At 37.1% G+C, this 26,684-nt stretch overlaps 2 protein-coding genes across 4 annotated transcripts in view; both read left to right on the forward strand.

Annotated features, from left to right (window-relative positions):
- Nucleotides 1-1,287: 1,287 nt before the first annotated feature.
- LOC106182063 (zinc finger HIT domain-containing protein 1) lies at nt 1,288-5,865 on the forward strand. Of its 2 annotated transcripts, XM_013566691.2 has the most exons (6): nt 1,288-1,483; nt 2,391-2,564; nt 3,082-3,161; nt 3,525-3,607; nt 4,312-4,392; nt 4,857-5,865. In XM_013566691.2, the coding sequence occupies exons 1-6, from the start codon at nt 1,420-1,422 to the stop codon at nt 4,876-4,878; spliced, it is 504 nt and encodes a 167-aa protein (XP_013422145.2). In that variant the 5' UTR covers nt 1,288-1,419; the 3' UTR covers nt 4,879-5,865. The 2 variants fall into 2 exon arrangements, with proteins under 2 accessions (XP_013422145.2, XP_086853923.1); XM_086997797.1 differs by lacking the exons at nt 4,312-4,392; nt 4,857-5,865 and having other exon boundaries at nt 1,307-1,538; nt 3,525-3,929.
- A 2,868-nt stretch (nt 5,866-8,733) lies between these two features.
- Nucleotides 8,734-26,684, forward strand: part of LOC106182072 (immunomodulatory peroxidase) — a 32,594-nt gene continuing 14,643 nt past the window's right edge. The window contains exons 1-2 of one of the 2 annotated variants that reach the window (XM_086997593.1): nt 8,734-9,097; nt 24,810-24,885. In XM_086997593.1, coding sequence (XP_086853719.1) covers nt 24,828-24,885 — 58 coding nt within the window. In that variant the 5' untranslated portion in view covers nt 8,734-9,097; nt 24,810-24,827. Of the gene's footprint in view, nt 9,098-23,383; nt 23,544-24,809; nt 24,886-26,684 lie in introns of those variants that run through there. The other variant, XM_086997594.1, reaches the window with a different exon arrangement.

The raw sequence follows: 26,684 nt of genomic DNA on the forward strand, positions 1-26,684 counted from the left end.
AAGATAATGCAAATTGTACAGGCAGTATATTTATTTTAGCTAATTTTGAAATGGGAAGGATTAGATTATTAAGTGAATAGAATTGCCTAGTACATTTGATTCCAAAATATTAAAAACAACACAGGGGGCCTGAGGGGGGGTCTAAAATAAGTACCTCTACCCCCCACACTGGTATGCTACAAATGCTATATGACACCTTTTTTTAACAGGTGATTAGTACTATTCATACCACCTGAATTTCATTTTTGATTTAAAACTTTCATCTTTGTCAACTCTACAAATAGCACAATAACCCTGACATATGTTCCTGAAGAAAAGAGAGGATACTGAGAAGCATTACCAGCGCACCACGGCTTCAAAAGGTTAACTAACAATAAGTAATGCATGTGTATTTTTAACATGCTATACTTACACCTTTCAAAAACTCTATGTCTAACACTGTCAAATGTTCAAAGTATATGTCTGAGAGCTGTATAATATATTTTAAGTAGCCTATTTACTCTGTACATAATAAATCCCCGTGTCATTGTTGTAGGCCTACATATTATATTTTTAAGTTGTAGGCCTACCTTTTCGTAAGATCCATTAAAATTGTACCTTTTGGTAAAAGCCATGAATACACAATCAGGCCTACCCAACTACCAGACTCGGCACCGAATGATCCTGAATTCACCGGTAGATCAGACCACACTACCCGTTTTCAAGGTGTGAGTCAGTACGCATTACACAGTATCATACCCTGAACAAATTTTGAGTGGTGATGCAATGCTTTTCAACCCCGCTGAGAATCGTCACTATCACATCGCGTACTAGGCAAGAGCGGTGTCGCGTCTGATACTGTGTAATGCGTACTGATACACACCTTGAAAACGGGTAGTGTGGTCCGATTTACCGGTGAATTCAGGACCATTCGGTGCTGAGTCTGGTAGTTGGGTAGGCCTGACAATTAAAATAAACATAAAACAGTTCACCTACCTTTTAGCTTGTTTGCTTTGCAGTGGGTCATTTAATTCATTTCATCATCTATTCATGTTAAATTTAAACGATTACCATATTTTTAGTCTATTTCATAAAATAGAATAAAGAAACAAAATAAAGCAAAAAAAAATTGCGGCCGATTTCAGGGGTCAAACCCGGGCCCTCCCGCTTACGTGATAGGGCGAAGGCGATAGCGTTTGAGCTATGCAGCCTATTCAACTGCTAGCCTCTAAAATACAAGTAGGGCCTAGTCAATAGTGCCGAGTGCACAACGTCTAAAGACGCTTTTTGCACACCACACCACGCATTCATTGACAAAAGAATAAGTATAATCTTTCCTTTTCACGTCGCGTTTTGACACTAATAACTGCAAATTGAACGCCAGCCTGCCCGCATAACCATATGCTGCCGCAACGTTGGGACGACCAATAAGACTGCAAAATGCTTTTGCAGTCAATAAGCAGGCAAAAAAAAACAATCCTAATGCAGCCGGATATGCGATTAGGTTTGTATTGGGCTTATCTTGGATTGTATAAACATGGCGGACAAACGTGTGTCAGGTTTGTTGATTTCACATCACTTTTACAAAATACACTTTTTCCGGCGAGGGATTGTTATCTGTATAATGTATTTTAAGCATCAGGGGATGTAATCGGGCTTACATTTAGGTATTGTTGTTTAAACATGTGTTATACGCACGCACAGGAGAGATTTTTGTGTCCGAATTTTCCATCTCGTGGACATTTTGAAAACCCTAAGGGCACTCACGCTCACCCACCATATAACTCTAACATTTGATGATTCACATTCAATTCTTTTCTAAGTGATGTTATACGGTGACTCAGTATCAGCTTCTCAAATGAAACAACTATAGTAATACCGATTAATAGATGTTTTTACATGAAACTTTTTGCGATCCAAAATATATTAATATTAATTCATACTAGTACATTGTACAGTATGGTCTCCAGCACTGATTGTGACAGCCACCAGATGGGTGAAAATCTGCTGTTATTTTATTGGTAGAGCTTGAAGGTTTCATAGAAAAAAGTAAAAAAGACTAATTCTTTTAATAGCAGAAACATTGATCAATCTCAAGAGCAACAACACCCAGTCTGCAGCAGTGTAATGCATTTTTTGTGAGAGTGTAAAAGTCAACTGCCAGACCAGGGATCGAACCCGGGACCTCTCGCTAACAGGGTGAGTGCTCTACCACCTGAGCTATCCGGACGGTTCTACCCTGCGTCTGGCACTACAGCAGGACCAAAATGACCAGGCGTCCATTGAATTATGAATTTTATCTTATGCAGAACTGCAACGGACTGGGTTGCAGTCTTTTAAAAAATAAATTATCATTGCATGCTTTAAGTTTTCATAACCTATTCTCTATTTCCTCTCAATTCTGCACCCAGACCGCCTCAAGGACATTAACTCCAGGAGAGTTCTGGATGAGGCTGCAAGAAGACGTCGACTGAGGAAGGCACTAGAGGCGCTGGAGAGCGACAACTTCCAAGATGATCCCCATGCCGACCTGAAGATGAGCAAGAGAGCGCCAAAGTTTGAGGAGTCCATGGATGATAAAATGCGTAAGTTCAGCTGTGTTAATGACCATACTTCAAGTACCGTCTTTATGTTGAGGACGGTGAAATACAAGGCTTAAAGATGCATACAAAGTCAATTTTTTGTCACAAAAACCAACCAAATGCCAGCATATAGTTCCAAGTAGTATAACTAAGAGAATTACCAAAAGGCATTGTTTAATTTTACCCGAAAATGATGTTTGAACAGATTTTTCTGCTGGCATTCTTAGCTGTATGTCAATGGGGCAGGGAAGTAGGTCACGGAGGTAGGTTAAATTTACAACCATAAATTTAAAGAAAGGAGCAATCTAAAGGTCTTTTATGGCTGGTCGAGTGATCTATTAAGTTTATTCCTTGGCATGTCAAATTTATTTGAGTCATATAAGAATCTAGTAGAAGTGGTTTACATGTGTTACTGGGAATCCACGCTCCACCGATGCTCGGTTCGTATGTACCTTTAAGGAAGGTCAGGGGTGGGGTCAAAGTTCAGTTCATTTTCTAATATATTTTGCTCTGTTTTCAGCAAAGAAGAAGAGAAAGTCCAAATCTGATGTCTACAAATTTAGGTTTAAGAAAAATTTTGCTTCGTTATTGGAAGAAGAGGTATGTTTCTTAGTTATAGATATGTTATAATTACTGAGTTTAATAGGAAGTTATAGTGTCTTGGTAATGCTCATTTTCTTCTTTTTCTTGTAATATGAAAATGTTAGACATTAGAAAGTAGTTAAGAATTGCCTTAGAATGAAAGGAAAATTTTGTATTTCAGTACCTATGAAGTCAGCTTGGTTTTAACCAATATATTAAGTATTGAACTTGTCTGAAATTGACTAATAAATTTCAAAAATGGGTATGATTTTTATTTTTAAGCTGTAAAAAGTTGAACAACTTGGCAGTGGATATTTTTTCACAATTTCACCCTTTTAAAAATATTTATTTTAAAATGCTTTCATTTATTTCCTAATTCAGCACAATACAGAGGAGCCAAACTACTTCTCAGCTCAAGTTCCACCGTCACAGTTTCCTGAGCGACATTTTTGTGCTGTCTGTGGATATCCTTGACATGAAAAATGCTGTTAATTTCTATTTATAAATATAAGATAACTCTTGTTTTCAAGGGGGTACCCAAATATCTACCCTGCCTGATCTACTTCAGATGAGTGATAATTTATACTATGACATGCTGAAGAACAGGGACAGATCCAGACATATTTTCTTCCAAATTATCTTTTTGAGCCATCCTCCATTATTGATTGTCTTCCAACAGAAAAAAAGATACCTGTCAATGTAAATTTGAAAATCTGACTGTCTTCCTGAAGACCCATAAGATGGCCTCGATCCACCCCTGAAGAATGTGTTATCAGATCTTGACAGCTGGTGTAGGGCTTGTGTCATATGCTATTACAGGGGCCTTAGTTTGGACACCATATTCTTAATTATGTAATATTTGTAAATTGTCACAGGGTTAGTTTTAACTAGCTGTATGTTTTAAAGGACCTTGGTTCAAGAACCATATTGCCGGTGTAACAGGAATGGTAGTGCACTTAGAACTGCAGTCTGCCCTCCCCCCCCCACCCCCATTACTTTGTACAGTTGATATTCATCCCATATACCAACCCCAATACTCCAACTAACCCAAACCTGTACTAATCATATAGGAGCCCAGACTTCTATTCCTTGGACTACCATTGCTGTCACACTACCATATTCTACCATATTCTACCATTGGAAGTTCTATGCTCCTTAACTATTATACATCACCATCTAACTACAAGTGTGTGCCCTGTGGTGCCCGCTACTGCTGTGTACGATGTCTGGGAACACATCAAGATACAAGGTTACTATATTTTATTTATTTATTTATTTATTTATTTATTTATTTATGTATTTATTTATTCAGTTATTATTATTATTATTATTATTATTATTATTATTATATGTATTTATTTACATATTTTAATTAACTTTTTTTAAGTCTCAGTCAGCAATTAAAGCATCCAGCTTTACTTCTCAGTAGTGTATTTATTTATTTATTATTATTATTTTTTTTTATTATTTTAATTTTTCTTTTTTGTATTAAAGAGGTTGTATAAGTTTGTAAAAAGTATTCATTCTTTGAAAAGTCCACGTTTCATTTTGACTAAACAAATTTTCAATTTTTGTACACTTCTGTGAAGTAATTTGAAAATTGTTCTAAATAGTTAGTCATCCAGTCATATTTCATCTTCCACAAATCCTAGAACATTTAGCAGTTAAACCACAGAGAGAGATGAGCTCAGCATTTCCTTCTGTCTTTGACAGGTGCCTGAAGTGGACGGCTTGAGAAAGTTTGGTGAAAGAGCTGGAAGAGAAAACGTTTCAGAATCTGGGTTCTACATTCTAGAAAGACATCTGTTGATTCTAACTGTACTGAGCCAGGCAATAATACAAGAAACTTGATGATAAGATAAACAAGTGGTCTCAGCATTTCACTTCATGGACATACCAAAGGAGAGTGACCTGGAATGTATTTGTAGGATAAATACATTGCCTGGCATCACCACAGTAGTAAGGTTGATGGATTTCCTACAATTATTTCACTGACAAGGCTGACCCCAGGGAAATGGTTCTAACCCTTCTTCTGAGTGTGTCTTCTGCCACTGTTCAAGCTCTAGCAGCAGCCCTGCTCATATCAGTATTATTATTATCTGTCCTGTATATGACATTGACCTGGCGTATAAAGCCGTGCCTATGGTTGTCGGTGCAAAACGTGCACGCAGGTGATGCACGCACGCACATACTGCTTGACACATAAGGCGGATTGTGTTAGGTGTTCCTGGATGTGCTGCACAGATTGCGTCGGAAGCAAATGTTATTGAAAATGTTGTCAGATTGAGCCGCGATGGTTATGAGCGGGTAGCGGTTTCTTGGTACAGGACAGGGTCGATTAGATAGTTTTCACACCCAAATAAAACATAAATGCTCTCATTTTGTGTAAAGACTTATGTTTGTGACAGCTGAGAAAGACACGTGCACCAGATTCACAATTGCCGTGCCATGAGTCAGAGAGTACTTGGATTATGTTTGACATTGTCTCCTGAATCTCATCACGTCATACGATAAGACATCAGTATTTATAATAGCTTTATATCATGGATGATTTCTATGCTTTACGTGGATGTCAGGGAGAACTGACTCCGTTCTTGGTTATGTCTACATAGTCTAAGATGGTGAATCGTATAATGGTGTAAAAGATTGATATTTACGTTTGATAAGAATTAAATAGTTATATTTACAGTCAATACAAATTCAAGTGAACTTTAAGTAAAAACGTCATTGTTATGTTTTTATTTATGCAATTATAGTATCCCCCATGCTTTTGTTCATCACATCTTTGTGTGCAGGTGCCACATCTTTCTTGACTGCGTCATACAGAAAATATAAGAAAAAGTTTCACAAACATCTGTAAGATCAATTATTAATAAGTCACAAAACCTTTTGAAAGATGAAAACGGACGCATGTCTTCTTTAAAAAAAAAAAACTTAAATTTCATCTCCTAATAATCGAAGTTCAAAGTCAAAAGTGAGGCACGTGCTTGCTGTAACCTAACCCTGGTAAGGTGACATAAAGTAGGAAGACGCTGACCGGTTTTTATTGAGTTCTCGTGAATTAACGCTACATGTGAACTGGTGTCTGTGTTTGTTATAACACGCGCCATATATCACGTCACAGTCTCTCCTTGTCTATACTGCACTGGGTATACGTGACTTGTGTCTAATTTCAGGCAACATGTTTTTAAGGTATTGCGCCACAAAAAAATAATTAAAGTTAACACGAAAGGGGCAGGGTAACAGCAGAGCCGCGGTACTTAAGTTTTAGAGTCGATTTTTATTATTTTGAATGATTGAGCTTTTTCCAGAAAAACTAACTGATCAATCAAAATAGGTAGTTCGGATGCCAAATGTGTTTTCACCCTCGGCTTTAAGCATGACGTCCAAGGCATGGACACAACTATGACCAGTAAGATATTTTACTTCATAAAATTGGGTTGAAATTGCAAAGTATTACTTGTTGATAAAGGTTAGGCAAATGAATTGTTCATAGGTTACAGGTAATTAAACACTTCTCCCTTTTTTACTCAAGTTTCAAACTCAAGTTTGAACCAGGAAATCCTCACTTCTGTTCGGACACGTCAAAAAAAAAAAAAAGAAAAAAAAAAACCGCAAAACTTAGTTTTTTTAACAGACCCATTCAAACAAACGCACTACGTTTTTTACGTCGCCCCTTGCCGTGGACTCGCTGGTACGCGCTAGATAGGGTGGAATTCGGAAATGTGTCGTTTTGCTGCTGGAACGGTCAGATATCACCGTCTTGATTCGTAAAAAAGAATAATATAAATGAAAATAATAATCCAGTAGCACATGTAATCACGTTGACAATCCGCTCGGACTAAGCACTCCATTATATCATTGTATGCCGCAAGATCTCACGACTGTCTCGGTATCTATAATCTCTTTGTCATCACCACGTTAACAGAAGCTCAAGATATTTTAATTATATTATACGCAAGCGATTGACATTGAAGGTATTGCGCTGTCTTCGGATTAGGTGAAGGGACGCCTTGTCCTACATATGTCTTTTTTATTTACTCCTCGCACAATAAAAATAATAAAAACAATAAATAAATAAATAAATAAATAAATAAATAAATAAATAAATAAACGTTTATGTTTTCCGTTTTCCACACTGTAATCTTGAGAAGCGTTGGGTACACAGTAGAATGATAAAGAGGTTTGGTGTACGTCTCGTGGAGGGGTAAGAAATGTTACCCCGTCACGCCACTCTCTGATGACTGTGCGCTATGTGAGGCACAGAGAGCCTATTCATACACAGCGCCATCTACATCTTTACATATTCATATACCGCACTGACATGTGCCCGTACACGTGCTGGCAGAGTAACAGAGAAACATGACGTTATATGACGCAACAATGGCACTACCTGTACGGGACGTTTTCGTCGTAAGATCAATCATTTTTAAGAATCATCGTAGACTCCTACTTCGAGAAATCGACATTTGAAATCTCCTGTCGATGGGATGCAACAAAACTCTGAGTCGTGAAAATTTAATTTAATTTGTGCGTTTAATTTCTTTTTTAGAACTATGTTAAAACCCAAGGCCATCTATGTCACATGCAAGCTGACATCGAATTCGTATTCATCAAGGTCTAGTTTTATTTCATCTGGCTTGTCTCGAGAGAATATAGACAGCTCTGCGGCATTCACCCCCCCCCCCCCCAAAAAAAAAAATAAATAAATAAATAAATAAATAAAAAAAACATGATTTTCATATTGACTATATGTACTCGAGATGCCTCGAAGTATTTTTTTTTTTTCATGTGCACGATAACACTCATACTAGTATGTAAATGTGGTATCTATGCCAGACAACAATACCGGTAAATAGCACTGACAAAAGAGACGTGTGCTTCACCGGAGTTCTTTATGGGACTGGCTTGGCATGTGTAATCACAATATGTTTTATTTTTCTCCGATAATAACTTTCTCAAACCACACTTTATCTATTTCCTTAGAGTTATTTGTAAATGTCTTGTTGTGGTAATTACGCCCATACACACGATGAACGTTTTTTTTTTTTTACCGATTTATCTTAGTTCTTCTGTCTCTCATCAAATTATGTCATGTTTACAAACATTTGTAATGATGTATCAAAACAGACTGGCTCTACACTTTGTTTCGCTATCTACTCATTTAACTACAATGCATCCTTTTCTTGTAGTATTTTAGTGTCAACGTGAATAACGACAGGCATTTGCGCATATTTAAGACAAAATTGTTTCCTCCTAGACTTTAACTTTGCACAGAAAGCATTGACCAATGCGCCAGAAGAGCTGTGAGGGGGTATTTACAGACTTTTCCGACCTTTTAATAAAACTATCAAGACTCTTTAAAAATTAACAAACTGTAGATATGAAGATTTGACAAGCGCTGTGTACAGCGAGTGTATACCGTCACAACAAACCGGCCCATAATAAAGGAAACAAACCAAACCAATCATTTGTCAAGAGTTGTTTAATGAATAAACTGATTAATTGCGTGGAGAAGCTCAGCGCCCACCGCATCCGGAAATTATTACCCCGCATGCGCAGTTAAGTGTCGTCGTTGTCAAGTGAGACTGTCCTTGGGTTGTCACTTTACCTGGGTAGTGGAAGGTGACAGCGTCTCGCAGAGCAAAACGAAGACAGGACGCTAAGAACTTTTACCGAATACAAATCCTGACGACGCTCGTGATAAAGCGTTGTCGCGATAGTAGCGGTAAGCTCTTGTTTGCTTCCAAACTTAGGAATTTTTACCTGCCTGAGAAAGAAGCTTGGCGGTGGGTGCGAACGCCAATTTTCTGGAAAAAGTACTACCAGAGGAATTAAGAGAAGTTCTTAAAGGGCAGCAGAGATTAAGATTCTGAATTGGAGAAGAGATATATTTCAGTTTTCTCCACTGAAGAACTTCCAAGGCAGGAATACCCTAGAAGCATATCAGAAAGGTAAGTTTTAACCGATAGTGAAAAACTTTTGCAACAGTTTCATAAGCAAAACATTTTACATATTCATGTGCCTGCTCATACAATGCCCCTATACAAATATCCCTGTTGTTTTCTACCGCTGCTGACTTGCTTATGAACTAAACACTAGCGTCACGCATACATTGTAAGATGCACGCGGCGACGGAGGGGGGGGGGGGGGCGCATAGCATCTTTTCACCCCTACCATAACCTAGGCCTCACTTCATGCAGACACAAAAAATAACAATAAGCAAAGCACAGGGCATATTTGATAATATCCAACGGATACTGCCAGTTATTTCACTCCAGTCTATTTTATTTTGATGAATTGTACACACGCAGTGGTCTATGGTACCATCTTGTATGCTCTAATGTCAACACCGCATCGCTGATTTGAAAAAACAGTTTCTACGCTGTATCAGCCCGTGCTGGGTTCATTTAAAAGACATCATTTTAAAGAATTAACCACCTATTTATATATCTATTATTTTAGAATAGGGTTCTTATTGGCGTTGTGAAATGCATTACATTGTATATAAGATTTATATCTTCCTCATTGAAGTTCTGGCGCTAAAACGTCAAAACATCGGAGAGCGGTGAAGCACAGCTTTTTGTGGTGTAGGCCGATAGGCTATAGTCACGGACGTACACTATGCCATCATCTTGCTGTCCTTTTAGTACATCATGGCCGTAAAAGTGTATAAATAAATCTGTGTGCTTGTTAACAAGAGTAAGGGGTGAGAATTACAGTACAGTGTATAACTATGCAGGGTATGCTATCTTGAAACGAAAAAGATGAAAAATTCGCGTAGAGGCTGGTTTGCCTGCTTGCAGTTTTGTATATTATTATTATTATTATCATTATTATTATTTATTATTATTATTATTATTATTATTATTATTATTATTATTATTATTATCTTAAAACAGTTAAATAAGATGCTTCAATACAGAAAATAGTACAATACACCATGAATTGCGACGTCTACTTATTCGTTTATTCGTTCATTCTGTCGTACGATAATTAATTTATAAAGTGCTATAATTATTTTTGTATAGGGAAGGGAGGTACAACTGTATGAGGGTGACAATACCACAATAAAATATGAATCTCAATTTCTAGAAAAATCTAAATGTTGGCTGTATTGCTGGCTACCCTGACCTTAACTTTGCTCCGTTAAAGAAGTCAACAGTGCTGTAAATTAAACAGTTGATAGATTTATAACTTAGAGTGGAAACTCATTGTATACAAGAGTCACTTTGGAGGACAAATACATATACAGTGTTTAATAACCCCAGCTATGACTGCCACTGGTTAAATTTAACTGTTTCCACGCGATGGGAAATATCCTCAGTGAGATGTACTTTTGTGCTTTTGGTCATGCTATATAGTATTGTATAACCGTGTTGATGTAACTATGAACATTATAAAAAAAACTTTTTATATTTTTATTTTGCTTTCTCTTCGGTAAGGATAAAGATCCATTCATTTGTGTATTTTAAACTATGAACTGAGAGAGAGAGAGAGAGAGAGAGAGAGAGAGAGAGAGAGAGAGAGTTTACAGAACTAGTTGATCCATGGACTAACAGATCCTCGGACTAAATATGGCAGCGCCGACTAATTTCCTGATGTCTCCCCGCCTCCACACGCGCCGTCACTACGGGGCCTTGCAATTAAACCTCGGAGTTGAGATTTTAATGCAATTAATGGCGCGTGTGGAGGCGGGGAGACCTTCAGTGGACTAAGTGGCGCTGCTTTTAGGTCGATTGACCACATTAAGTCGGCGGATCAGATAGTCTGCGGATCATCTATTCTGTTCAGTTCAGCGAGAGAGAGAGAGAGAGAGAGAGAGAAGGCACAAAATGAAAGTGAATGGCCATTGTGAAGGTTACTCAACTGGCCCTGAGAGCTCCTTTGTCCACTGAACGTGCGTGGGGAGGTCAATTACCAGAGGAACGCGACAGGGCCAGCTCTGTACCACATGGTGAAGAAGGCAGGTGGTTGGATGGTGACGCTACCAGTGTGGTGCAGTGCCGAGGCGACGCACAGGGAGAGCATTGTTTTCTTAATGTCTGTAGGAAGATGTATGTCGATTTCATTGCTGAATGACACAGGTTAATGGGGGTTTAGTAATTCTCGTTTAAAAGCCAAGTTAAGCATTTTGACCTTGTGTTGAATACGAGTATTGTTGATTACAATGTATTAGGTGACATGATGATTCACTTTAATTCGTAAAGAAATTTCAACCCATTTACTAAAGGAACAACCAGTGTCGGTTGGGTTTTATGTAAAGTAAAAAAATAATAAAAATAGAAAAAAAAATCAAATGTATGGAAAATGTTTTCAATAGCAGTGTGTGCTAAATGTGTGCTAAAACGTGCACAATTCATCCACTCCAATATATCATCTGAGGACCTCTGGCAGAAAATGATGAAGTGTGTAAATTTAAGATTTCTTTTCATGTATTCCACATGCATGATTATTGAAAAAGTACCAGTAGCCTGTACAGCATTCCCGACTATATTATAGACTTTATATATGAGTAAGGCCTTTTTGTTTGGAGCTACACATGTAGAATTACAGAGATGCATACCTGCACATGTACGTACACTACTGTTAGTAAACTGCCGCAGTACGTGACGAAGTCTCGTTTTAAGAAATCAGATAATATGGCTGTGCACATGTTGATAACAAATAGGTTATTGTATTTTATATGTGAACAAGGAAAAAATGAGCGTATTCATGACCAAAGTTGATCCGCGGACTTTGTTGTCAACTTGAAACTTATTGTACATGTATGACAGAACAATAAATTGCGTAGACCAGTGCATACTCAATACATGTGCTTTGCAATCTCCAGTATGCGATAAATGAAAATATAATTGTTCCTCAAAATATAAGAAGCAAAGTAAAAGGGGAAAATTTATGCACACACACGTTTTCGATATAGCACCGTACAGAGCGTACTGCAGTGCCATACATATACGTCTGTGAAGTCAGAAAAAGTTGAGAAGGTCAATTTTATTCACGCAAAGCTTGAGCGTTTGCCTTTTCTTTTTACCAAAACATACATGTGATATAAATCCTCCAAATAACATTGCACTAATTTTACTAGATCCGAAGTTTTTTATGAGTTGTTACGTTCTCTTTATATGCTACTAGAAGTTCTTTGTTTTGGTATGTCAAATATGATGTAGTCTATTAGCTCTACTAATTCATTTTCAAATTGAATGCGCACACAGGTGATCAGTTGTCATTTAATTATAACATAATTTTAACTGAACAGGTGTCAGGCACGTGCTGTACAGGTAGGTGAAATGACAAGCACAGATTCCTGAATAATTACGATAACCGCTGTTTTGGTCGTAAATAGAATTTATTATATTTCTTTAAGTTGTTTAAAATGCATTTATTGTGAAATATTAATCTCACACGAACAGTTGTTATCTCTTTAAGCTCATTACGGGCACGGTTATAGGTGCTCAACAGCCACAAATGAATTCATGTGTCATTAGATACATCAGCATGATACGTACAGTACGTCGATGAATATTTTAATATTGAATTAAAATTGAACACTTACACAATGTTACAATTAAAAGTTGGTTACAATGTTGGTAAAAACTGGAATGAGACGAGAGCATGCCTGTAGTTGATGTAAAAATTATAATTGTACAAAAATCTTGACGCATGAGCATCGGGCTATAGCGTCTCATGAAGGTATTTACGTCTAAAGTTGACCTCTGTGTAAGCCCGCCGTCCATGTATGTACCCTGTACATGGTACTGTATACAACTTAAGATATACATTGTACACTAAATATAAATTTGTATGACACTTGAGACAAATTGAATATTACTACCCTCAATTATATTGTTAACCATTACAGTCGTGATATAAAAGTTCTGGCACGTACATCATACCTGTACAGACTTAGAAGTAAGTAGAATTATTAATGAAGCGAGGAGAACAACAGGACCAGGTGACATATTGTGGTGTCATGGGACTCTATACGTACTAAAGCTGCTAACGTCACCCAGGGATATTTTCTGGTATATGAAATATTGTTTTTATATGAAGAGCTCAGGAGGGAGAGAGGGAGGGAGGGGAAGGTATTCTTCGAAAAAATTACATGTTGTCCATTTTTTTTCTTAAATTCATTTAGGTATGTGTTTTTTCATAAAATCATTACTCTACGTATTACTATTATGTGTAAAACTAGGAAAGGTACAAAAATCTTTGGAAAAGCGTCAGTGACCGAGCACTGTGAACAAGCACGAGAGAAAGGGTCCACACGACATCTTAATCTTACATAAATGTTGACACAGAGAGAGAGACATAAATTACTGACTCGTGTCTAAATAATGTGATTACAGTGCGTTTGTAAATGGACGACACATTGATAGTGAAGTGGGTTAACCCGATCTGAATATCTCCCCTCCTCAATTAAACATTTCTTTCATACATGGCATACACGTAGATACACGTATTAATCTAATTTATCATTCTTTTTCATTATTTTATCACAAAATTATTTTTAAAAAATCGATTAGATAATATTTCATAATCGCTTAGATGTTGGTGGTGGTATTTAGTTAATTGGTTAATCAATTGTTTAATTGATAGTGAGAATGACTACATTCTTTTGGCGCTTTACTTTTTTTATGTACTACATTTTATTCATTTATGTACGTTCATTGGCGTTTACCTCTATCGGGCAGGCACCGCGTCAGCTCAAATCTACAGAAAAACAGTAGTAAATTTTTAAAAACTTCTTTCGATTCCATCAAAAAGCGAGGTTTTGATTGTAACGGAATGCCTGAATGTGTCTGTCATTTGTCATATATTAGGATGTCACGCGCACTTTGTATTAACAATGGTTATGAATTTATGAGAGAGAGAGAGAGAGAGAGAGAGAGAGAGAGATTGTTTTTCAAAACGAAAATCACTTAGTTTTAACACAACAATGGCTATACTGTGGAGAGACAGCCATCTGAGGACAACATCTGACGCGAGAAAATACGATTGGAACGTTAAGTCCCCTTAAAAGGACACCAATGACTTCTTCACTATGAGCAATTTTAATTCCTCGTGCGGCGTGTATCAATCCTTTCAGTGTAAGAGGGAGAATTGAGGCGGGGGAGTATTACGTATTTAAACGGCCATCAGCAATACTTCCAGGGCTCTATGAACCAATAACTACCTATCTAAATTCCACACGCAATGTCGATCACTTAATTACTTGTAAAATGGTTTGTTGTTGCCAATAGGCAGCTTATCTTCCAGCGTTACATACCAGGTGAATGGGCCGAGTGTCCTCACCACAGGGGCAATCTTCAGGTCAAGTCGACCATTTAAATTCCAGTTCGGGACGAAATACACTGCTCACACTATATGCAAGGTTTCTTAGAATATTTGCTTTGTGTGTCCTGCAGGTCAAGGTCACGCTGTGTTGAGGCGAAGGTCAAGGTGAAGGTCACGGATGATATAACTGACCCACTTGGTTCTACCAAATAAAAATAAGAGCTCGGTCGATCTGCATAGGCGCTGCATTCGAACTTCTTTTTTCCCTGTGGAAGAGCAGCTGTTGAAAAGAACAGAGAAAATTACATGGATGTTAATAAGATGAAGAAAAAAATGACAAAAGCAAAATATCTGGCTACAGATGTTAGAAACCTCAATTTTACCCTGCAATTTAACTGCACCGGACTCACAATTACTCAAAAAAATATTAATTATTATTATTATTATTATAGTAATACAGAAAACATCAAATTTAAGCACTTTCATATTTTATTCTGAAATTTCAGTAAGAAAATGGTGGTCTAAAAACTTGGTCAGATGTTTACAAATAAATTGTTTAATTACAAATTGTATGAAGCATTAAATCCAAGTCCAGGGTGGGGGGGGGCGAGTAGTGGTTCCTGGCTAGGAAAACTCTTTTTCTCCAGGAAATTGAGATATGGTGTGAAATTCTAGAACATATGCCTTTCAATTCTTGCATTTCATTGTGTGTTTGTTGCGAATTTAGCGTGCACTTTCTCTTTATCACCGCCCAGTCTATCCCCCATTGTTCTTAGACCGCTAAGAGCAGAATAATAGAATCTACGTCACTCTCGACCGAGATAAAAGAATTTCATCAATCATAGTCATTATGGGATATTAGACCCAGGTATGATCGTTAACGTGCTTCTATATCAATGAGCGTCAAACAGGTACCAAATATGTGGTAACCGCTTTGAACCGCAATTTAGCATGCAATATAACCATTGACTCACACAAATCCCATGAATAACTTTCAACTTTTTATCTTTAAGAGTACATCTATTTTCTCCTATTATGTGAATTATTTTTCATCCCTGTTTATGTTATTTTTATTTTATTTGAAGGTAATTTGTATCCCCTAAATGGCTGTTATTAACATCTGCAATAGCAATCTATTTCGTGCCTTGCACCGATGTGTTTCTTTAAACGTAAGTTGCAAATTACCAGTTCTTATTTCCATCAGCATACCAGCACGGCTGCATGGATTTCTGAATTTAGCAGTTCTACCAGTGTCACATTGGCAATTCTTTACTAGATATACACACATATATCTCTTCGTCTGTTTCTCTGTACTTTTCTGTACCAATCAGCGAGAACCAAAAGGCGCCATCAGCACTGTAGTAAACATACAGTGTTAGTTCACATCTGGGCTAATTTTGAACGAAAATGACCAAATGACGTCACCAACAACCTCCAGATTGCAGTGATAAAATAACTGATAATGACGCCAATTAGCCTAATTCTGTCCAAAATTATCCCACTCCTGAATACGCTCCGTAGCCAGCCTGTACTGGTTACTGCGCTGACAGTTTTATCCCAAAGCCTGATGAAGTAACATTAAGAGTGTTCTTACCAGGAGACCACTACCCTAAAGGTTATCATCAATCAAACGCTCTAGTACCGTTTAAATTCCTATTGAAGTCATATATGCAGTAATACGTTAATATGACAGTAGATTATGTTACACAAGGACGCCTGGGCTGATGGTGCTCGTCACGCAACCTACACCATAGTATATATCAAGACAATTACTGATGAAGGACCAATCTGAATCTTTACAACAAAGAAGGCAAACATAAATAGCTGAGGAAGTATAAAAATTAATAAAACATAAATTAAAATATCTAGAAAATGATTTATAATTATCAGGCCAATTAAAGCTGACTTGATGCACCGCTGCCATGTGTTTTAAAAGATTTGGAATTTTTAAGCTATCAAATGTGAAGCTGAGTTTGTTTACAATGTTACTTCATTGTCTCTATTCTTTGTTCATCATGTCACTATGGCAGTTGGTGGGTAGTCAACAGAAAAGCGGCAGTTGCCCCCCCCCCCCCCCCCACCATCCCGAGACTTTTGAAAAAATATTTTTTATCTTAATAAAATGTTATCCTTTTCGATTGCTCAAATCAGTCAGAAGTTTACTACTTTTCCTTCAGTCAGCGTTTAAATGCGTACCGTAGGCAGCAGACCTACTAATAACCTTGTTATCCTGCCCCCCTTCAAAAGCTGCCCCTCCCCTAAATATTTTTCACAATGCACCGCGGCCCTTAACTGTTGCAAAATATTGTTCATCATTAAAATCCTGGGACGCACCTGGACATACTTAAGAAACTCCTTATAGACGTGACCATCGTTATAATCTGGAGAAACTTTCTGATAACAAGATAAGATATCAGGATAAAAAGAACACTCTTTTGTTCCTACGTACGCCCCTCAATAAAATGCCCCACTTGTTGACATGGAGGACCCGAGAAAATGGACTTAGTGGTGACATGTGTCATCTCCTATGATCTTGCCCATCAATAAACTCCCCACATCATCATAATGTCATGTAACATGGACGTATTGTTCTTCTAAGTTACAACACGAAGGGTTCAGGGAATGTCGTGTTGGTACCTATATGCAGTAAAGGTCTAGCAGGTCTGGTACGTCATCAGAGTACCAGCAAAACAGTTTTCAAATTGGCCACTGCCCCTACTATCTCACTGACTTGACATAAGTGTACTAGCCAATGATTGAATTTTTAATTCAGGTATGTGTATTCAGCGTTACCGTAGTAACTGCTACACAAATACATTCTAAATAATGACAAAACCAAAATTTCATTTGACACTCGCTCTGTACTTACCCTCATGAACAAGCAAAAACGTTTTCACCATGCAAGCATGACATTGCATTGTATCTTAAACTGTTCAAACATAGCTCGCGCTTTACTATCTACATTTATATTCATTGTTTCACAAACGACCCATACAATTGTGTTGTTGTTGTTGATAATTAAAAGCGCCAGGTAAAAATTTTTAAAAAATTCATACATCTATTTATGTTACTATCTGTATTCGTGCGCCCCATACATTTGACTTCTATCGTTGTTGATGTTCATTTAAAAGTGCTGAGTAAAAATTTTAAGGGTTTATATTTGGCTTGGCATGCCACCGGGGTCTCATAAGTACGGAACCTTGGCTGCATTAACAGTGCTTCAATGTGGTGAAATATAAAAGACAATGCCTAAAGTCACTGGCAAGGGCAGGTATAGCCACTAATAGAGAGCAATTGTTTATTTGCTGTAAATAGTCATATGGGAAAATGGCAAAGTTTCAGCTACCTAAAGGTCAGCTTGAGGAGTTAGGTCGTATCATGGTCAATGGTGGTGATAAAAGTGGAGATGAATGGTAATGGAACGATGCACGCAGGTGACCCGGTATTATTGCATATTGCCTTACCTGTTATCAAAGTATTTGAAACAATCTTCTATTGTCTGGCGCTACTTGATTGTTCTTCTTTGGTGGTGTGTTGACCTCTCTCTCTCTCTCTCTCTCTCTCTCTCTCTCTCTCTCTCTGTGTGTGCGTGTGTGTGTGTGTGTGTGTGTGTGTGTGTGTCCAAACTAGACGGTGTATTTAATTGTACCGTTCCTTGCACGTCGTCCACACTAAACATTTGTGTATGTATGTAAATGCATTGCTGTTACGCTTTCCACTTTCACACTCTGCCCATTGAGGAAGCAATAATGACCAATGGAATTCATATTTTAACCAACAAACAGGCAAAAATAAAACAAGTGCGTGCTGACAGGTTTAATTATGTCATTTGATTTCGTTTAGGCTTCTAGGGAACACAGAGGAATTAACGAGTTAGTATTGTTAAGATAGCTTGATGATTACTTATTTGAAAGGTTTTCGAAGACAAATATTGTTTCTGTTTAATGTTTCCATTGTCTTTCTTAAAGAATATGCTACATGTATGTGTTGGCAGCCAAACCCTATTTCTTTGTCCCGAACTACATGTAATGACCACATAGTCCATGGTTTACACATTATTTCACTTTTAAGCACAGTGCCTTCAAATGTATGGCACCCAGTATGAGATAGGATACGACAATGTTTCCATCTATTTCCATTTATTAAACCAATGATTATTACAGTTTTGTATCTGTATGAAAAACGTACTCAAGAAATATGTGGGTTTTGATGGTACAAAGATTTAAACTCTTAAACAAATTCAGAAAGATACTGTCCCAGTACCTGGGTACTGTCCCAGCAAGTTTTTCGGGCCATAGTGACTTCTGAATGAGTTCACGAAAAACATTTAAGATAATTATGTTGTCGTGGGAAGTTGTCAAGGAATGGCAGAGAAAGGGAGTAGAAGGGGGGTAGTGCCATATTTCTGACAGATTTAAATTCTGTAAAAAATGTTTTTTTTTCTGTAGTCATAAAACAATGAATGATTTGTGGAGATTGACCACTGTACATTCACGTAGGAGAAAAATGAAGACGCGCTCGATTGTTTTACTGATTAACCGCCATTTAGTCCTTATTTAGAAACTAAGCGATGTTATTGCCTAAGAGTAAATATAAATAAAACAAGGAAATGGTCATTTAATGTTTCACGGCCCACGACTGGTAACTAAAGTGACACGCACATGGTTTACAGTATTCTTATCATGGCTGTAAGATGCCTGCGATGGTCACGTCAATGTGATTGATAGAGAAGGCTTGTCAGTAGAAGCATTGTGTCCATGAAGGAAATAACAGCCCGGAATGTGGAGGGTACAATGTTGGTACAAGGTTGTGGTTTGAGGACATGGAGAACGTGACGTGACCCTTCCTTCAACACAGGAGAGTTTGTGACGCAAGTTGCTTCATTTGTTTTCTCGAAAACGAGAGGGAGGGGAGGACTTGTGTGATTATTCAGATATAAAAATATCTTGATGACTAATATTGACATATCTTGCGTTCTTGCAGACTTTGAAACTTCTACACCATATAGTTCCGTTATAAAATTGACTCTCCAGCACCTTTGTCTCTTCTCTTTAGTTTTTTTTTTTTTTTTTTTCTTGCGTGTACTTGAAGATTTTATAGTGGTTGAGAAGAGGTGTAGAAGCATCTTCTTAGTTCTCTTCGCCTGGCATGTCAAAATCATTTAGAGAAGCTTAAAGAGGTGTACAGCGTCCATTTTCCCTTTTGACCACTGTTAACTATCAACTACGTGCTTCAACCGCGTGATATCAAGGACGATATCCTAGTTTACAAGAGCTAGACCCCTATATTAGCCAAATAATCAGCACATCTGTCGTGTGCATGCAGACAGTGTTGTATATGGTTACTTGGTGCTTTCTGCCCCTGGTCTACATATAGATGGCGTGGTAACCAGCACTTCAAGAGGGACTCAACACATGACGTCACAGGTCTGTGTTCTCCACACTGTCATTGATTTAACACATGCGTCCTGACACTTAAGATGTCGCCTTATTACACAATGTCATAACACAGACTGATGCGAAAAATTGCTCTCTTAATTTTGGTATATTAGATCTTAGCTATAACACAGGGAATGTGTAATAACTCAATTAAGAAAATTTAGAAGCGATGAGCAAAGTATTAATTTCTGGTACATGAACTCTGTGATGTGTCCAAGTGGGAGACCCTCATGTAGACTAACTTGAAAATTTGGTAATAGATTTTCAAATCTTTATTGATATCAGATATGATTGGATGACTAAAGAACACATAATGGTATGACAATAACACATTTGAAACAAGCCGTGTTCAGATTCATCAGATGGATTATAATCTTTGGTAATAATTGTAATTATAGAGGCTATATAGTCATATTGGTGTACAGTGGTCTGAGTGTCAATGAACCCAATAGCCCCTCGTTACATTTTACAATGAATGTATCCGCATTCGAACTTTTTCATAAGTTCATTTTGTGTTCTGGTAATATCTGATTACCTTATCCTCTTTCTTCTTTATCTTTGCAATTCCAGTTTTTTGTGTATTGCTGTAAGTCATGCTGCACTATATACTAATGTCTTTATCAAAATATGTTATTTAGCCCATCATTATTAATGCATGCTTAACCGCCAGTACAATGGGGCGATACATTCAAGTGATTAATCATTGTACATGTGTCTGTTATACAGTGTGTCAAAAGGCGCGACTGCATCTGAACAGAATATGAGAGTGAAATAAAAATTAAGGGCGAAAATTCGAAACGCTTCAAATATTTGAGCTGAGCTATCTTCGACAATTTTTTTTAATTAAACACCACGGGTTTTTGCCCTAGGTAATTTCGTGTTGATGTGTTGCATTAAATTGCTTTTATTTGTATTTTGTACGTTTTGAATGAAAGCTTGTAGTAAGGCAATTTTTCATCAACCCACATTGAGAAGTATCAAAGGAAAAAGTTGCATTCTGTTTTTGATAACATTCTTCAGAGCGTCGTGTTGACTGGTCAGTAACATAACATAGGCTGTATTGAAGTATCTTGTGCCAGTGTGTCTCCCTGTTAACCTTAGAGTAACAATTTTCATCGTCTGATAACAATTTAAGTATTTACCATAAACACTGATGAGAGAATATTGAAGAGCTTTCAATTTCACAGGCTTGTCGCAGGGAGGGGGTAAGCTGAGTCCTTTGCGACATAGGAACTCTATATTGCCTGAAGAGGCTCACCTTTCAGCAACCTTTATTTCAATTTGTTAGGATATAAGTCATAGCAACCATGAAAAATGAAAGACCTCATGTACAATACACAGTGTGAGGGGGTCGCAATTCACCATTGTTGAAATACCCATTTGAGTTTTCAGAACTTCTTATAAAATCCTTACTGACGGGCAGAGTTTTAGGCGAAATATTCAAATTATTATGTTACAGTGTTTTTTATTGCTGCTCAGGGTTCTCTCTCTCTCTCTCTCTCTCTCTCTCTCTCTCTCTCTCTCTCTCTCTCTCTCTCTCTCTCTGTTAATATATGCAGCATCATGGTTGACAAAGATCAGTAAAACAATGGTCCAGTGTCTCTCTCCCCCATATTAGTGGCGACCTCTCTTTCCGTCTCTCTGTCTCTCTATCACACACACAAACACTCACACACACGCACACACACACACACACACACACACGCACACATAGCGCCGCAGTGTACTTTTTAATAAAAATAATTATATCTATTTTATAGCACAAAGTGCATTTATAAATCTAAATGTAATCGCCAGAAAAACAATGAAGATATTAAATTATATTATAAAATCATTGTCGAGAACTAAAATGAAATTAAAATTTGGATGAAGTCGTAAATTTAGAAAATACCATAATGTTGACAATGCCAAGGCAAGAAAAATCTTTGAACATGTCACAGATCAAGATCTGAGTTTTGGCAGCTTGAGCTTCTGGGCACTTCGCAGCTTATAAAACTGTTCAGTCCGTGATGGTATAGGGTGATGGATTTTATGGTCACTATTTTTAAAACGTATGTTTTTGTTTGTTTTTTTTTTTTTTTTTGGTAGCATTCTTTTACACAACTCAGTGAAGTTAGACTGTTGTGATGCGGTATTGATATTCGTAGTGCTCTGATATTAGTGTTTTAAGAACTCTTTCTTGAATGCTGTTGCCAAACTGGTTTCGTCATCTCCACGACTGTCTCTGCATTATAGATTGAGTTTGCTGTGCCACTGCTCTATATTCTGTTTCTGTCATGACAAAAAACAGCTGTTCGACCCGAACGTGTGAGTTCGTGTAACAAATACGTTTGGGTGAACTTGTTAAGCAAAAGGCAGCATGGTCTCTTCGATACTGTGGGTTAGTACACATTAAAAGCTCCAAGAAAATGTTGAACTTTTAAGACATTACAACGCATGTATAATATTGGTGAAGTTTTATAGCAGTACAACTATACAAATGGATGGTTAATGCTATAAATCAGTTTCAGTTGTACAAAGGGTTAATAGTTAAGGCCCATATACTGTTGCATAATCTGTCTGCACCACGTAACGCGTCTGTTAGACATCGGCAAAGACAGAGTACAAGACAGACAGGGTGTATTAAAATATGAAGTAAAATAAGACCGGAAGTGGTGGTTAATACAACACTTTGTTTATTACAGATATTTATATTACATACGATATTATATACGTATAGATAACCATATAACAAGAAAAAGTACAGAGGATGCAATTATATTTGTTAAAAAATCTTTTTTTTTGCGCCAAGTCTTATTCCCCCCCCCCCCCCCCAGAAAAAAATTGTTTTTTCTACTAAAGAAACAAAATCCGATCAAATACAGCACTTGGATTCAATATTTTGTTTCTAATTCAGTTATATACTGTAGTTGTCTAGTTAGACATCTGAACCACCCATGTTTTTCTTGCCATATTAGAAAAAAATATTGACACCAGGAAGTTGAGAGGTCGAATCATTTTAAAGACTATTTTTAGAACGATAAATAGCTTTGTAGCAAATTTATACATCAAAATGTGACCTTAGGACAATTATAAACGCGTATAGTACATTTGTAATTTTAATTCTTTTAATCCTGTTTCAGATAATTGTTAAAGGTATCTTTCTGTTTCACCTATTTTTGTCCGTGATATCACTAGATCGCACTAATTAAGGCGGTACAAGTGCAAGTCAATTTATAAGCCATGCATAGTTAGCATATCATAAAGGGGCTTTCGTTACCCTCCTCAATAAGCACCAAATTTCAATTAAGTTTTTTTATTTGATATGCCATTTGAACCCGGATTCAGAACAACCATGCCTCTACTTCAGTATGTCAATTTTACCTTTTAAACAGACTCAAATATTTCAAAACACGCTCATTATCACGTAATGCAATAGTTTTGACCTTGGACAACATCATATTTTAAAAATTGGCACATGTGCTGCCAAAAAGCACAACGCTGACTGCGTACACATTTAATGATCAAACAATAACAGACATTTAAGGTGCACGTTTAAGAGAGTCTAAGTCTCAATGAGCACACTGTGCATATGCATGATTGAAAGTCATTAAGAACAGGCTCCAGTCTTGATATATACCGAGGTATACTATACCCCATTGTATCCTGGACCAGGGAGAGAGGATGGAACACTAGTAGGTGGCTGGTACGTATATGGTGGCCTGAACAGCGCTTGAAAAATAGCGAAGAAATTTGTGAAAGACGGTGTTTCTTCTTACCACGTTCAGAAAGACCGAGAAAGCCAAGTCTACGCCATGGCGTCCATTGTCTTTCATTGTACCCCGTAGAGGTGACGCAAAATCGAGTCTGTGTTTTTTGGATTGCGTTTTCCCCATTTTCTTCATCTCCTGGGCGTTAGAAATATTTCTGTGCGCTAAGCACAGGTATTTATAAAATGGAAGAGAATCTTAATCTTATTATCTGGGACGGAGAAAGCAAAGGACACATATTTCAATCAGATTCTATGGCTGCTATCATTGGGAGTTTTTCTGAATTGGAGTTTCTGCTTTGTGCGTTAATCAGAAGGATTACATCTGCTAGTGATCACATTTTCAATTGAAAATGTTATTGGAATCGACTTACAAGTGGACGTAAAATCGATATATTTACTTAACAATATTCTTTATTATAGGCGATTGCTGTGAGATATAATATCAACATAAAGTATATTTGTCGTTGTAACCGGTGGAAGCATTTTTACCCCACAAAATGAAAGCATTTGTTGCATGACCATCGCGAACCTGTTTCAAGCTCGACAATGTCTTTTAAAACATATAGAATCCCTTTGTTGTCTTACAGACACTGTCAAAAGCTATACTGTGACAGTGCGAAAGTCGCATGACATATATTATGTCACTTGATATGACCTGATACGTCTGTCTACTGTTAAACGCACCAAGTAATGCAAATTGTTTTACTAATTTTCTTTATCGAGCAGTATTTTCTCCATGCCTCATATTTCAAAAAGAGATGTGTCGATACCTAAGTAGCCTGACCAAAATAACTGAAAACAACAAAAACAAGGTTTTGCAAATATGTTGGGTGCCAGTCCTTGCGAACGCTTGGAAAGGCATTGGTGCCACCTTCCTTCTCTTCAAAGTTTGGGGTTTGACATTATTTGATGCTTAGTATCAAATCCGTTCATTTTCTTTTATTATTATTATTATTATCATTATTATGATTATTATTATTATTATCCGTTTATGCAAGAGTTAAAAATGACTTTCACATCTTTAAATAGTTACCATTTGATAAGAGTATTCTCTGTCATTATTACTTTCAACTTACATGCATGTTTATAGGAAATGATATCGCGCGCACACACACACACACACACACACACACACACACACCTTTCCATGAACCAATATTTTGTAATGACATTTATGTACCTTATATTATTTCATTTCAGTTCCCACGGATACCAAAAATGCTACGATTCCTCCTAGCCAGCGCCTTGTGTGTGCTACTGTGCAGGCTGCAGGGAGGTAAGTCTGGCCCCGGTTTTATAGGAAAAAAACAACTTAAGTCAGGTACCCTGGCTAAGAACTTAATTACCAATGATACATGGTCAAATGCACACATTTTACTCTATCCAGAACAGCCTTACAGCACTCTCATGGTAATCACAGTCAACTTAACCAGAGAACTGTCTTAAGTTTTTTTTTCTTTTTTTTTTCTTTTTTTTTTTTTTTTTTTTTGTGTGTGTGAAACTAGGGCCTGGATTTTTTAACTGATTTTTAAAGATCAGGCTGCGGGGGCTGCTTTTCAATATATATATTGGCTAAAAGCAAGATATGATTATTAAAAAAACTTCTTAAATTAATATTTAAAATATTGGCCACAGCTGCCTTAATGCATAACCAATCCTCACAAAGTTTCGTTTATTTAAAAAAAACTTGTATAAATCAACACAAAGATACCTTTGATAAGTGACTGCCATAAGACCAGTACCTTGCCAGCGAGCATAATTCTATTCTTTCCAAAAATAACGCGCGGTTAAATTGTTAATATTGACATTTCAACCATCGAAATTCCTTAGCTAGACTTGGTATAATATGTTTCTGTTCTAAACATGAGAGACGGGCATTTATGATAACAATCTATACAAACCCCATTGTTTGTTAGCAGGAGATAATGGTTGGTCTGTGTGTTGAACCCTACACCACGCTGTGATTGATTCTAAATGCACCCCGGTGACTCTACCATAAAACACAGGGGCTGTGAATGTCGCATTAAAAATATAAACAGTATAATTTCTGACAAAGTGAGCCCTTAGAATGAATATAATGACAACAAGTTAAAGTGCACTTTCTGAATGGCATCCTTTCTAAGCAAACGCTCGTTTCTCATTAATTCAATGACAACTATGGCATCCTAATACCCCCGTGCTCGATGACAGCACAGTAGCATTGGTCTCTATTGTCTTAAGGGTACAATGACACGGTCCCTGTCGAAATGAACGCTTATGATAAATATAGTGACAACAATTGTAGTGGCACACACAGAGGTGTCTGTTTTATTAAGATTAAGCGACATCTTTGCTGCCAAAGTGGACGTATAAAACAAAGCCATGGACAGCAAATGGATTTTGTATATGTTCGTGTGTGTGGTAATGACAGAGCTCTGGTCATACAACCTGTCATATTAGGGCTCTAATGACAACATTCTTATGGATGATTATATGCATCTTAAAAAAGGGCCTATTATAGGGGCATTCTTAATGAAACAAAGAGTATTAAGGCGTTCAACAACAGTGTTTAAGTAAAATTTCACAATAGCCTAACAGTAGTGCTTAGTTCTAAAAATATGTCAACATTTGAACAATTGCCCATACCTTCACTGCTGTAAAAATCAATTTGTTTTCCCTGATTTCGATGGATATGTTAAATGCTGACAAACATGTTAACGTTGTCAAGTTTCCATCTAGTCACATAATTCAGCATTATATACAGTACCTGCTGCACTTGTATGCGTTTTTCTATTGCAAGTTAAGGTAAATTTTTAAGTAATCCACTTTGATTTGAAAAATAACAGCCATTTGATAGAGACATGATAAAAACGTTCCACGTTTCGATAGCCGTGTACGCATGTATGTCATTCTTAGACATACAAGGCTATCGAAATGATCTCCTTAGGCAATGGTGTTTACGAAGGCATTGACCGCTCCTAATTTGGGAAGACCCGAAGTTCTTAATGCATTTATTTTATTTTAAGATCTACCAAGGCTATGGATGGTTTACAATTAGAAAAGTATATCATCCAAGCAAATAAAACATATGCAGTG

This window comes from Lingula anatina, chromosome 10 (genome assembly GCF_051362555.1).
Source record: "Lingula anatina isolate TDL-2025a chromosome 10, LinAna3.0, whole genome shotgun sequence".
Taxonomy (NCBI): domain Eukaryota; kingdom Metazoa; phylum Brachiopoda; class Lingulata; order Lingulida; family Lingulidae; genus Lingula; species Lingula anatina.